Here is a 12,266-nt window from a genome sequence, read left to right as displayed (position 1 = left end):
AGGATCTTTAAATAATTCAACACTTGCTAGTGTTATAGAGAGTCCGTATTGAAATTTCAACAATTTATTTGCACTTTTCATACATTCCCAAACGTATCTATTTGAATAACAATTTACATATATATTTATCTAGTTTACGCCTCCGATAAGATTTACAACGCGATTCTTGTAACGTTTTGAAATATCCTTTTCAATAAATGCTTGCAGGGTCCGGGTTTGTTCAATCAGCTCATCCAAAACGGGATTCAATTTTTGACGCTCCTCCCGTAATTCCACGGCACGCTTTTTCAACACCTCCCGTGTTGTGCGCAGCTTGTCCACAGCCTTTGTCATCTGCTGCAGCTTGCTGGTCAGCAGGTCGGCGTACTTTGGCGAATGTTTAAGTTGGAAAAGATGACTCGTCTGCTCATCGGAGGCCTGCTGAATGATCTTCCCAACGTCGGCCAATATTTTGCCAATACTCTCGCTGTCATGCGTAGAAATGTTGTCCATCAGTGAGAACATGATATTATTGGACGACTCCAAATGATTGAGCTCATAGAGACGCATTTGCAAAAATGCCTCCAACTCGTGTAATTCGTCCAGAAAACGCTCGCGATAATTGGGCGAATCTAGTAGCGTATAGGCCTGATCACCTGAAACATGTAATCCATATTTAAAAAAAAGTGAACAAGACATTATTCTGAAAGCAGACCTTTGGCAGTTCCACCGTCCATGCCAGTGCCCTCGACTACAATGCCGTACTCCTCGACGGGTATATCAAAATTAATCTCAACCGCATCTGTGGGCGCGCTTTCAATGCCCCAATCTATGTTGCCGCCATCCGTTTCCTGGAAGTCGCCGTAATCAATAATCTCCGCGGAGACTGTCGAGGATGTGCCGCCGTTGTCATCCGTGCCAAAGTCAATTTCATTGCCATCGTTTTCCTTACTCGTGCTGGAGCCGCTAAAATTAAGCCGTACCTCCGGCTCCTCAATAGCAAGAGGCGCCTCTTTGTGGATGTACTGATAAACTGTAGTGTTTCCGTGCTCCACTAAATGGCGCAGAATAGGCAAGCATTGCTGCTGACCGCTAAATTCAGCGTACAAATCAATACCAGCTTGCACTCTTCCAATGTTTCGCAAGGACTTTGCGTATAGCTCTGGCAGACCTGCAAGCACTTCTATGAATTCAGCATGTAGGTTATCACCTTTAACGCCCAGCTGCTCCAACAAGGCGGCGTGCTCGGACAGAAGTTGTGCCTCTGGTTTGTGCAGATCGTGGGCTCGCTTTAAGCACTCATCGGTTTGCTGTTCCAGCTTGATCATTTGCTTCCGCACTCCGGGAATTTCATAGTTCACATTGCGCACGAATATTTGCGCCGTCTCCGCCAGGTATGTGGCGTTCTTCTCGTACAGGCGGCAGACTTCCTGCCAGTCTTTCATACGCTGACTGCCATAGGTGCCAAAGACGCTTTTGGTATCCTTTTCCGTCTGCTTAAGTATTTCAATTATCTCCTTGACATGCAGATAGTTTATATCTGCAATAAAGTTACGAACATTAGTTGCGAACGTGTTTACCAAAATGGAAACCTACTGGAACCAGATAACAATTTAATCAATTGATCATTGGCGGGCATATCATGTAGAGCGTTGCTGATTTTGGAATGGATATCCTTGATCGGAGCCTGCACATTCTTTGGAACAATACGTCTGCTTATAAGCCAATCCTGAAGCTTTAGCGTGTGGATGTCAATTGGTATCTCCGATTCCTGATTTTTTACATAAACAGGTGAGTCAACGGAAACATGTAAAAGTGATAGAATTGAAGCGCTCAATATATTATTTTGGCAATTTTGCAATATAATTTATAAAACTTACATTCATTTTAACGTTGTTGACGTAGCTGTTTGTTTTAAGAGTTACAAGCGCTATGAGGTTGTGCACGATAGTTCGAAACCTTTTTTGCGCAGCGCCTACGTCACAAGTGAATCTATCGATATGTGCAGAAATCAAATCGATATTTTTGAATTTTAAATAAAAACAAAAATAAATTCTTTTATTAAACTAAAGAGAATACGGCCCATAATAACCATAGTACAATGTATTTGATGTAGAATGTCGATAATTTCTAGAGAGAATTATGTAAAATATTTCAATACTTTAATTCTCTGGGCTTCCCCTTCTATCGAATTTGTATTCCATTTAGTTCCACAAGGCATCTCGTATCTCAATTATATTCATTGGGTTTGTAAACATTTTTACATACGTACATATATTTCTACACTTAGGGAAAATATATATATACATTAGGTAGGGGAAGGTAACTAGGTGCATTAAAATACATTTGAAATATTCGGAATCGCGAACGTTTCAGAATCTTCTCTGAACATTTGCGACACCTGGGCACTGGGTAGCACCTTTTGGGAGCTACCCGTTTTTGTTTTACGCCAGTGATCCCACTCATTTGGATGCATACGCTTTTTGTGGGAGTGCATATTAGCGTTTGAGTTAAAGGTCCGCGGACAAAAGGGGCATTTATAAAGTGGTTCGCCAGTATGCTGAGCCATGTGCTCCTGAAATTCAGATATTAATTAATATATGTATAAATAGACAGGTAATTGAAATGGGAAACCTTAAGGCTAATATCCTTTTTGAAAGTTTTGCCGCACTGTTCGCATGTGTAAATTGTATTCGAGTGTGAATAACGCTTGTGTCCAATGAGGGCGCGCGAATTCTTGCAGCTCTTGCCACATTCTGAGCAAATGAACGATTTGCCCTCGTCGTTATGGCGTCTTAAATGCTGTTTCAAATTATCCTCATCTTTTAGCCAGCTCTCGCAGTCCGGTCGAGGGCATTTGATGCGCGGCCCGCTCTCTTCAAAATGCAGCCGGACGTGCTTCTCGAAGACAGCCTTATCCTTGATTTCTTTGCCGCACACATGGCACACGTTGGCTGCCTTGCGGTGCTGCATACTTATGTGAACCTGCATGTGGTACTCGGTGGCAAAGCTGGAAACAGATGTGTTTGTTATTTAGTGGTTTTTTTCTAGTTTTGTAGCCGGTTACGCACGCATTATGTTTGGGACACTCTGGACAGATGAACTTCCGCTCGCTGGCTGGCACATGCGAACCCTTATGCAATTCCAGGAGATTGCGCCGGGAGAAACGCTTACCGCACTCTTCGCACTGGAAATCACATTCCTCGTCAGGCACATGGTGCACCAGCCAATGGGCGCGTAATACGCTCGAGTTGGCAAACACCTTTCCGCAGTCGTTGCATCTGAAAACAACAGATATAAGTAGGACATATGAGGACATATATGCATAAATTTACTTAATGTATTCAGGATTCTCGTGACGCCTTGCATGCTCGACAATTAGGCAACGTTTATTTAACTTGCGACCGCAACATTTTACGTAGGGGCGCTCGCTTGGGTGTTTGTCCTTAAAATGATCACGAATGCCATCGAAATCATCCGCCAGGAAAATGCACAGTTCACAGCCCATTACAATATAACGTTTTATTAGGTCCTCGTCCTCTTTACAAAATGGGGGCCATTGCTGTTTCCTGAATGTCCTTTTTGTCGTGGCTTTCCGCTTATCATGGCCTTTGGCTTGTGTTACCTTTTTCACTTTGACTGTCCTCAACTTATCACTCGTTTCGGTGTCACGTTTCCGCTTGCGCCCACTTCGTGTTACGATAATATCAACATCGTCCAATTGGTTGACGAACTCGTCTGGCGTGAGTCTCTCTAGTTTTATGTCTAGCTTGCTTTCGGGGCCGACATTCGCATATGTTGACATTTCCAGGTCTAATTCATCTAAGGGATTTACGCTAAGTTGTGTGCTGGTATAATCGTTATTTGTGCCGCCATCCACTGTGAGCTCTTCGGCCGGCATCATTACCTCCTCTGGCCACGACGAGCTCATCATATCCGGATCAGGATCCTGTTTGAATTTCGGCGCATTGGCGTAAATCACCTGAGCCTCTTGTATGGACACGTAGAACTGATGGAACTCAGACACCTGCGTCCAGCACACATTGCACACAACTTTCGATATTGCATCGTTCGGTAATACCTGCAGGAAGAATGATCGAGTATGTGAACAAATGTCAAAGTGTGCGTTTATCACTTGGCTCACCTCAAACCAAAAATGCTGGCGCAGAACTTCCGCAACATTTGGCACGTTACCTTCTGCACCTGCATCGCTGCTAAAGATTTGAAGACACATCTGGGAGCCACAACCACGCAAGCATAGCCGACAAATTTGTGGTTCCATTTCAGCAGCTTATTTAAAGGCTCTTAACGCCTTGCCCAGCGATTGAGATCTGTCTGCGTGGACTGGCAGTTGGCGACACACAGTCTATTTTGTTGTACAAAAATTATTAACTTAATTGTAATTAGGGATGTTGACTTCATATCGATATATCGATATTTCACATCAGAATTTACGATATTGTCATCAAATGTGTGATAACGCGATATCGATACTCTCAGTTATTCGTGTGTTGCTATAATTAATTAAAATAATTGCTAATATGCAGAAAACCTTAATTATATATACAGCGCATTAACTATTATATTTTATTATCAAATAAGCTCAGGTATACTAATTTTTGAGTTCCTTAATATTTAGATTTGGAAGCCCATAAGGTTGTGGATACTCTGTATTGAAGAATTTTAAAAACATAATAAGTCGTTTCATGCAACATTCTGGCTGCCGTCTTATGCATGATGCGCATGTATGAAATGCAAACAATATCAGAGTTATCGATAGATGTTTGCAGGCCTTATCGATATAATTTTGCCGAGAAGAAAATTGTATTTCTAAAAATAAGAACATAAATGTTAAAAATTAAAAAACACAAAGCATAACAGCATGAAGGTAAAACAGATACATAAACAAATTGCGAACGGGTATTACACGTTTCTCTATTTAGCGCATTAGCGAAAAAAAGCTGGAGGCCTTTACGGTCGGCACATTTTCCAAGCGGCAATTGGTGAGTTCTTAGAACATAAATATTATGCCTTACAATAAACAATAACAATTCTGTTAGTCCAAAAAAGAATTAGAGGAGCAGAAGAAGAAGGAAGATGAGGCCGCTGCGGCACATGTAAGTTTAATAATGCTTTGATTCGAGTTGCAGTAACTATTGACTTATAATTTTCAGGCTTTTAAAGAGTTTGTTGAGACGTTTCAAGAAACGCCCACAGCCTCTTCGAAAGTGTGGGTGAAGGCTGGCACATACGATGCGGGCTCCAGACGGGAGGATAAAAGCGAAAAAGGCAAGCTGTACAAGCCGGGCTCCAAGCTTGACAAGAGTGCCTCCGAGAAGGCGGAGGACTATGCTAAGCTGTTGGCCTCTGATCTTAAGAAAGATCCAACACCGCTGAAAAAGAAGAATCAGGAGAAAAAGAAGAGCAACTTGGAGCTGTTCAAGGAGGAGTTGAGACAGTAAGACAGTGACAATTTCATTAAACTACAAACTGTGTGACGTGTCCTTAACATATTTATAGAATACAAGAAGAACGTGAAGAGCGACACAAGTACAAGCATATGGCAGTAGCGAGTGCTCCAGTTTCACAGCAGCAAAAGCCAGAGCCACAAGCTCCGAGCACTTCACAGCAGGCGAGCAACGCTCGAGATGCTGGGGGTTCATTTGACACTGGCGATCCGAACACAACGAACCTGTATTTGGGCAATTTAAATCCCAAGATTTCCGAGCAGCAGTTAATGGAAATCTTTGGTCGCTATGGTCCGCTAGCCAGCATCAAGATCATGTGGCCACGTTCTGAGGAAGAAAAGCAACGTGGCCGAAATTGTGGCTTTGTAGCATACATGAGCCGCAAGGACGCCGAGCGGGCGCTACGCACTCTAAACGGACGCTATATAATGGGCTATGAAATGCGTTTGGGCTGGGGTAAGACGGTACCCATCATGAATACACCAATTTTCGCACCGCAAGCCCTGTTAGAACTGACATTGCCGCCACCTCCCTCGGGTCTGCCTTTTAATGCCCAGCCGCCGCCAAGCGAGGCGAATACATTGCCTAAGAAGAACTACAAGGATTACGATTCTATTGAGGACAAGGAGAATATGGAAAGAGTGAGTCAACCATCTTATCTACAAGAGCATTAAGCTAATAAAAGTGTTTTATTAATTTGTAGGTTCTGAGCAAATCTATTGTTAAAGTCTTTATACCGACGGAGAAGTATGGTTTCTTGGAATGCATTTAAATAGATCGGTTCATATATGTATGTCTGCATTTTAGATCTGTTCTGAATATCATACATCGCATGATCGAGTTCGTAATACGAGAGGGCCCTATGTTCGAAGCGCTGATCATGAGTCGCGAAATAGAAAATCCTATTTTTTCGTTTCTCTTCGACAACGAAAGTCCAGCGCACATATATTACCGCTGGAAGCTCTTCTCGCTGTTGCAGGGCGACACACCGAGCGAGTGGCGGGAGCAACAGTTTCGTATGTTTAAGGAGGGGCCTGTCTGGAAACCTCCTGTGGCTAATTTCTACACTCAAGGCATGCCGGATGAATTGGTCGTCGACCCAGATGCACCTGTGGTGCATAAAGGCGCCTTATCGAATGCGTAAATCATTTTGTTTATATCCACAAACTTGTTTATTTATAAATCGTATCTTGAATGGCAGGCAACGTGATCGACTGGAAGACCTGATACGGGCTTTGACACCAGAGCGCGCACGCATCGGAGACGCAATGATATTTTGCATTGAGCATGCTGATGCCGCCGATGAGATTTGCGAGTGCATCGCCGAATCGTTGGCAAATCCAAAGACGCTGGCTTCAAAGAAGATTGCGCGCCTATATCTTGTCTCCGATATATTGCATAACTGCACTGTGAAGGTGTCGAACGCATCTTTCTTTCGTAAATCGTAAGTTTATGCGAGTTGATCTGTAGCCTTTACTGATTGGCTTGCTTACAGCGTGGAAAAGCAATTGGTGGACATATTCGAGAGCCTTCACACTTATTATTTGGCTATTGAGAGTCGTTTGAAAGCTGAGGGCTTCAAGACTAGAGTGTGTAACGTGATACGCACATGGGAGGAGTGGACAATTTACCCAAAGGATTTCTTATCGCAATTGCACGCTATATTTTTGGGTCGACAGGTATATATAGCGTTGTATATGCTGACAAGATAATATTCACAGCGGGGAATTAGTTTGCAGTGCAGTCTAACTCACCGGTGCAAGCAGATGAATCGCGCTCAGAGGAAGCTCTAGATGAGGACATAGACGGTGCGCCACTTTCTGGGGAGGAAAAAGATGATGAAGATTTGGATGGTGTGCCACTCGATGGTGCTGCACTGCTAAAGAGCGCTCTGAAACTTGTCCTACCAGAGTCAACGGTGGCCATGCAACAACGAGATACACCCAAGCGGGAACAATATTTTGACGAAATCGATGGCGTGCCCTGTAAGCCTTTGTATAAAGGAATATGCTATTGTTTATTGTATATGTAAATAATACTTTCAGTGGATGAGGATTTGGATGGTGTGCCGATGGTGCAAGCGCAAAGATCAACAGATTCCAAGTCGCAGGCCAAAATGCCCGGTTTTATTCCATCTAAATGGGAAACGGTTGACCCGCAACAAGTTGAGGCCCAGGCCATAACCACAAGCAAATGGGACACGTTGGATCCCCCAGATCCACCAAAGTTCTATAGTTCGGATGATGATAGCGATGGCGACAGCTCCCAAAAATTCAGCGACGAGAGTCGCCAAAAACTGCGCGAAATTGAAGTGAAAGTCGTGCAGTATCAAGATGAACTGGAGTCTGGAAAGAGACGCCTGGAACCGGGCTGGACACTTTCCGAGCAAGTGGCATACTATCGTAAACGTTTACTCAAGCGGGTAAGTCATTGTGCAAGCATTCTGACTTACTAGAACTTCAGTTAGTAACACTCGAACCTTGCTTACCCACAGCATTCCCCTTCGGATTCTGTAGACTCACCGTTGAGCTACATGCACTCGAAATCGAGAAGTTCACAGCGCAGCGAGAGTCCTGACACCAGGCATGCCCTTAGTGCTCACTACAGCAGCAGCTCCCGCTCCAGCCCCAGCTTACGCACCAGTCGCAAGCGATCCCATTCGCCGTTTAGCGGAGGCGAGAGCAGCCGCAGTGGCAAGTCTACCAAGCGCAATCGGTCACGAAGTCAGTCGGACTCGCCCAAGCGCCACTCGGAGCGCTCAGGTCGCACTTCTCGAAAATCCCCATCGCCAACGACGTCATCCTACAGCTCACGTTCGAATCGACGCAGCAGCGTGTCCCCAGGACGCCATCGGTCGGAAAAGCACAAGCACAAACATCGCCATTAATGTGTTCAGAAGTTTCTTGTAATACGTTTATATATTCAGAAATTCAGTGAGCAGCAGCCAAAGGTCTCGAACAAATGATTTTTGGTTTGGACTGAGAATAAATAAAATCATGCAGGAATGGCGAGTAGGTCAAAAATGGCCAATTGTTGATAACAATGATGCGTTGCGGTCGTGGTTGGTTCAGGTGGCCTTAAGAGACGCCTCGTGCTTGTAGACTTCAATGACATCCTCGATGATTTCCCACTGATTCTCCCTGGTAAAGTCTTTGACCAATGGCTTGTACCACATCGAAGCCTCGTCTGATTCGTCGGTCAGAGGCACCTGCACGCCATACGTTTGCAGTGCCAGAGACAGGCATCCAATGGCAACGTGCGTGGGCTTGTACTTCAGTATATTTGGACTGTGGTGAAAGTCCTGCAGGTACGAGGCGGCCGTCTTGGCAATCGGTACAGAGTTCCACACATCCGATCCCACCCAATCCTGCAGTGTCTTCATGTAGTAAAGCAAATACTGCGCATGCGAAAAAAGAGAAAGTGCATGGATTAACTGGCGCGCCAAAGAGTTGCTAGTGTTACCTTGTGCGCAAGTTCAATGTTTAGGTCAAAGCTCAAGGTACGCGTTATCAACAGCTCAGCCTGGACAATAGCGTCGCGCATGGCCCAGTACTCATCGTTCAGATCCAATGGAGCACTGCCGCGGTTCAGTGTGCTGTATGCCACGTTGATGACGTCGCGGATTTTAACCGTGTCGTCGTCTTTGATTTTCCCAGCCAAGTAAAGCGAGGAGGCGGCTATCAGCTGTAAACAAACATTTTGAGTACATATGCGCCATGGCGGGGCAACCTGATACTCACGAACTCATCGTAGTCGCTGGGCTTGACCTCCTTGAAGAAGCGATGGTAGACAATGGCGGCGCATGCGGCTGTCAGCGGCTTCATCTTTAGCTTGGCAGCGCACTCGAAGATGTAAAGCGGAACCAGACCTGGTTTAGTGGACTTGCTGGAATATTTAGACGCGTATGGAGTATGGAGTTGTATGTCAGAAATTGGAGCGCAAAATGCGCAACTGACTCACCGATAATCAATGGGCTTCATGTTTTGTGCTTTGCTTGTCTCCACGTGCTGCTGCAATGACATGACATCCAAAACGTTTTTCATTTTATTAGCCGCAATATTTGACGAATCGAAAACTCAGAATTAGCCTAAATGATGGTTCCGCGAGCCGTATTCGGGTTCGTTGCCACTAAACAGCAAAGAGACAGAGATCCAGACCACTTTAATATGTCAATCTTAACCGTTTACTCAGATCAGCTGTCCGCGACCGAACTCTAAAATTGACTGCACGCAAAACGCCAGACACGATGAAAATTCGAGACTCTGGCACGACAATACCCGAAACCGGTTCGACAGAAACGGCCGGGCCGACTGCACAGTGGGCAGTGCTCGCGCATTGTTGTCTGAGCGCACAGTGGTTAAAATCAAACAACAAAAACCCACCCGAAAGATACTTTTCTTTTTTTGATTTGGCTGAAATTTGCGACGCAATATAATTGTTTTCTTGGCTGCGCCTAGTGACAGACATTGGAGTAGAAATCAAGCGATGTGCAAATGGAAAATATTCAAAGACAAGTATTTGAGATAAATGTTTATTTATTATGCATGTAATTAAGAACTAGTGGGATTTTTTTTGTTTTAATGGACTTGCGGCTCTCAAGTAGTTCGCTTCGGCCTAGCAAATTTAGCTAAAGAACAATCTAGTGGCGCGCTCAATAACATTTAAGGAAAAGTTGCCGAAATTCAAGAAATTTGTCATCTTTCTGCTCCAGATCCACGCTCGAACTGCTTTAAGCGCGCCAACAGGCAGGCTCACATTTTATTACATAGTATATGCGATATTATGATTAATTGTTATTAGGGTCTACATTTAAAAGTAAATACGAACGGCCTCCTCGGCATTCTGTTCGACGGGACAGTAGGGACACTTCAGGATGTGGCCATTGCTCAGCTTGTGCAGGGCGTCATTGGAGATGACATGGCCGCATGTCAGCTTCTTCGGTGGATTGTCCTCAGTGGTTTGCTGCCTGAGAATCGGGCAGGCGAAAATAGAATGAAACCGAAACTCTGGCTGCAAGTCGATCTCAATGGGCAGCTCGTCGCAGCCATTCCACATGCCCAGCACCTGGCGCGACTGCATTACCTGCTTGATGTTTAGCAGCGCAGGCAGCGCGGTGCAGCCAGCGTTTACGACCACCGAGAGTGCCGAGTTTTTGCTGATGCCCAACAGCTGGCAGGCGTCCTTGAGGAATGTGAACGATAGCTCGGTCCACATTTCCTGGGCTAGAAAGATCTTGTACGGCGTTTTCTCAAGGCCACCGGGCAAATATATAAAGCTGGCCATCAAGTTGGCAATCTCATGCTCGTAACGCACGGCAAACTTTTGAAAGTTGGTCCTGGCGTACACGATGGCTTCGTGCTGGGACTCCAGGCCATACGAAACCAGCTGCATGAATCGCATGCGATGCAGCCGAAACTCAATGAGCGAATGCCGCTCCATCAGCTGGCTCGAGTGGCGTATGGCCCACTTGAGGGCTTCGGACAGCTCACGCTTCTGTATCTGTATCCAGATGCTGTAGATTTCGGCGAACTCGCGCTCCGAATCGAACACATCTTGGGCATCGTTCTCACTCATTTTACATTCCTTGATTAGCGTGCGGGCAACCTCGTCCATGCCCTGACGGCAGTAATGTTTGGCAATGGCCTTGTTTAGCAGCATTAGGTTATCCTCGTCCTGCAGCGCGTCCACGCGCATTGTCGAGCTAAAGTCCGAGCTAAAGTTGCGATCGATGGCCTTCCCAATCTTCGAAACGGAACCATGCGAGTCACGATGTTCCGTCGACAGCTTCTGTACGCGATCATTGCACTTCAAGATCGCTTCTCTGATTATTTCCATTTGGCTATCGGTCAGACGTTGTGGAGCTGCTGGCTCTGTCTCCACCTGCATGTTCACGCCATCGCCCATGGGATCGTCTGTGCTGCTCGTGCCTGGCGCATTCATTTGCGTACCAGCATTCAGTGTGGTAACCAGCATCTGCTCCGCATTGCCCAGAACATTGACCAGTTCCGACATAAGCGACGCAACATCTCCAATTTCGACCGAAGCGATCTCGTGCAGTTGCTCCAACTTGCTTACAACGCGGTCGAGCTCTTTCTCAACGGTCAAGCATGCCTCGTCGTCCATTATGTCGAACTCCGTCTGTGGCTCAGCAATAAATTTGGTTAATTTGGAGCGACGCCAATCAACAGCGCGCATTAGGTTTTTAGCCAAATACAATTTACGACGTTTTACACGCTATTTACTGGGACGCAAATCCGATTTTCACTCCACGTTCCGTGTACCAATATGTATTTATTTGGCAAATCTCAATTTTATTATGGCTTTGTCTACAATAATAACACAAAGAAGAGCACCATCACTACCAGAGTTGCCCTGCAGCTTACTCAAGCACTTTATTTTCCGTATCGCAGGATGGCAACTCTGGTGCACGGAGCAGCTGTTCATGCTATGAAGCACGACAAAACGCAAAATATCTATGCATACGTGTATCACCTCAGAATTTTGACTTACCCTGTGCTGTTGGTTTAAGTAAATGATACTGATTCTTATTCCGTTTGATGTCTGTTAATCTTAATCATTATTTTGCTACATAATAAACCCTTGCACGCGTTGACATTTAAGCCGGGAGAGTATAGATGCCAGGGTTGCGTTTTTTGCCCAAGGCACAAACACCTAGCACAACCTTGCTGTATAACAATAGCACTTTACACAACCTGCTTTGCCGACACAGGCGAATTTTCCAACTCTGTTTAATCTAATAAGAATATAATTGTCATTTTTTTGTCATGGCATTTATAGAGAGATTATCGTTTCAAGCCG

At 45.1% G+C, this 12,266-nt stretch overlaps 5 protein-coding genes across 7 annotated transcripts; 1 reads left to right on the top strand and 4 right to left on the bottom strand.

Annotated features, from left to right (window-relative positions):
* Window positions 1-48: 48 nt before the first annotated feature.
* LOC6626277 (CDK5RAP3 protein homolog) lies at window positions 49-2,016 on the bottom strand. The gene is made up of 4 exons (XM_002050128.4): window positions 1,860-2,016; window positions 1,576-1,750; window positions 695-1,519; window positions 49-635 (listed from the first exon to the last, which is right to left on the bottom strand). Exons 1-4 carry the CDS (start codon window positions 1,863-1,865, stop codon window positions 130-132), a joined length of 1,512 nt encoding a protein of 503 aa, XP_002050164.1. The 5' UTR covers window positions 1,866-2,016; the 3' UTR covers window positions 49-129.
* Window positions 2,017-2,199: 183 nt separating this feature from the next.
* grau (grauzone) lies at window positions 2,200-4,394 on the bottom strand. The gene is made up of 5 exons (XM_002050129.4): window positions 4,124-4,394; window positions 3,315-4,060; window positions 3,051-3,260; window positions 2,614-2,989; window positions 2,200-2,554 (listed from the first exon to the last, which is right to left on the bottom strand). Exons 1-5 carry the CDS (start codon window positions 4,259-4,261, stop codon window positions 2,315-2,317), a joined length of 1,710 nt encoding a protein of 569 aa, XP_002050165.1. The 5' UTR covers window positions 4,262-4,394; the 3' UTR covers window positions 2,200-2,314.
* Window positions 4,395-4,732: 338 nt separating this feature from the next.
* Window positions 4,733-8,452, top strand: LOC6626279 (U2 snRNP-associated SURP motif-containing protein). The gene is made up of 12 exons (XM_002050130.4): window positions 4,733-4,867; window positions 4,923-4,982; window positions 5,040-5,096; window positions 5,154-5,437; window positions 5,500-6,088; window positions 6,151-6,194; window positions 6,255-6,587; window positions 6,649-6,891; window positions 6,943-7,126; window positions 7,180-7,432; window positions 7,493-7,869; window positions 7,942-8,452. Exons 1-12 carry the CDS (start codon window positions 4,862-4,864, stop codon window positions 8,332-8,334), a joined length of 2,823 nt encoding a protein of 940 aa, XP_002050166.2. The 5' UTR covers window positions 4,733-4,861; the 3' UTR covers window positions 8,335-8,452.
* Window positions 8,331-12,104, bottom strand: koko (cyclin Q). Of its 3 annotated transcripts, none has more exons than XM_002050131.4 (5): window positions 11,958-12,104; window positions 9,408-9,457; window positions 9,188-9,332; window positions 8,910-9,131; window positions 8,331-8,844 (listed from the first exon to the last, which is right to left on the bottom strand). In XM_002050131.4, exons 2-5 carry the CDS (start codon window positions 9,425-9,427, stop codon window positions 8,515-8,517), a joined length of 717 nt encoding a protein of 238 aa, XP_002050167.2. In that variant the 5' UTR covers window positions 9,428-9,457; window positions 11,958-12,104; the 3' UTR covers window positions 8,331-8,514. The 3 variants fall into 3 exon arrangements, with proteins under 3 accessions (XP_002050167.2, XP_015029271.1, XP_070066246.1); XM_015173785.3 differs by having other exon boundaries at window positions 9,408-9,575; window positions 11,958-12,101; XM_070210145.1 differs by lacking the exon at window positions 11,958-12,104 and having other exon boundaries at window positions 9,408-9,674.
* On the bottom strand, window positions 9,965-11,827 carry Sou (required for meiotic nuclear division 5 protein souji). Its single transcript, XM_032436194.2, has one exon. It carries the CDS (start codon window positions 11,640-11,642, stop codon window positions 10,257-10,259), a length of 1,386 nt encoding a protein of 461 aa, XP_032292085.1. The 5' UTR covers window positions 11,643-11,827; the 3' UTR covers window positions 9,965-10,256.
* Window positions 12,105-12,266: the final 162 nt, after the last annotated feature.

This window comes from Drosophila virilis, chromosome 5, assembly GCF_030788295.1.
Source record: "Drosophila virilis strain 15010-1051.87 chromosome 5, Dvir_AGI_RSII-ME, whole genome shotgun sequence".
NCBI classification, from domain to species: Eukaryota; Metazoa; Arthropoda; class Insecta; order Diptera; family Drosophilidae; genus Drosophila; species Drosophila virilis.
Note: the sequence above shows the minus strand (reverse complement) of the source record. Positions and strands in the feature narration are given on the sequence as shown.

Excerpts from the sequence above, each read along its gene's own strand:
- LOC6626277 (XM_002050128.4), bottom strand. Across the intron at positions 1,520-1,575 it reads TAAATTGTTATCTGGTTCCA|ATATAAACTATCTGCATGTC; the intron begins GTAGGTTTCCAT and ends ACTTTATTGCAG. Across the intron at positions 636-694 it reads GGACGGTGGAACTGCCAAAG|GTGATCAGGCCTATACGCTA; the intron begins GTCTGCTTTCAG and ends TACATGTTTCAG.
- grau (XM_002050129.4), bottom strand. The coding sequence starts at position 4,261 with ATGGAACCACAAATTTGTCGGCTATGCTTGCGTGGTTGTGGCTCCCAG. Across the intron at positions 3,261-3,314 it reads GAGAATCCTGAATACATTAA|ATGCAACGACTGCGGAAAGG; the intron begins GTAAATTTATGC and ends TGTTGTTTTCAG. Across the intron at positions 2,555-2,613 it reads AAAAGGATATTAGCCTTAAG|GAGCACATGGCTCAGCATAC; the intron begins GTTTCCCATTTC and ends TCTGAATTTCAG.
- LOC6626279 (XM_002050130.4), top strand. Across the intron at positions 5,438-5,499 it reads TTCAAGGAGGAGTTGAGACA|AATACAAGAAGAACGTGAAG; the intron begins GTAAGACAGTGA and ends ACATATTTATAG. Across the intron at positions 6,089-6,150 it reads ACAAGGAGAATATGGAAAGA|GTTCTGAGCAAATCTATTGT; the intron begins GTGAGTCAACCA and ends ATTAATTTGTAG.
- koko (XM_015173785.3), bottom strand. The coding sequence starts at position 9,490 with ATGAAAAACGTTTTGGATGTCATGTCATTGCAGCAGCACGTGGAGACA. Across the intron at positions 9,333-9,407 it reads ATGAAGCCCATTGATTATCG|CAAGTCCACTAAACCAGGTC; the intron begins GTGAGTCAGTTG and ends TAAATATTCCAG. Across the intron at positions 8,845-8,909 it reads ACATTGAACTTGCGCACAAG|TATTTGCTTTACTACATGAA; the intron begins GTAACACTAGCA and ends TCGCATGCGCAG.
- Sou (XM_032436194.2), bottom strand. The coding sequence starts at position 11,642 with ATGCGCGCTGTTGATTGGCGTCGCTCCAAATTAACCAAATTTATTGCT.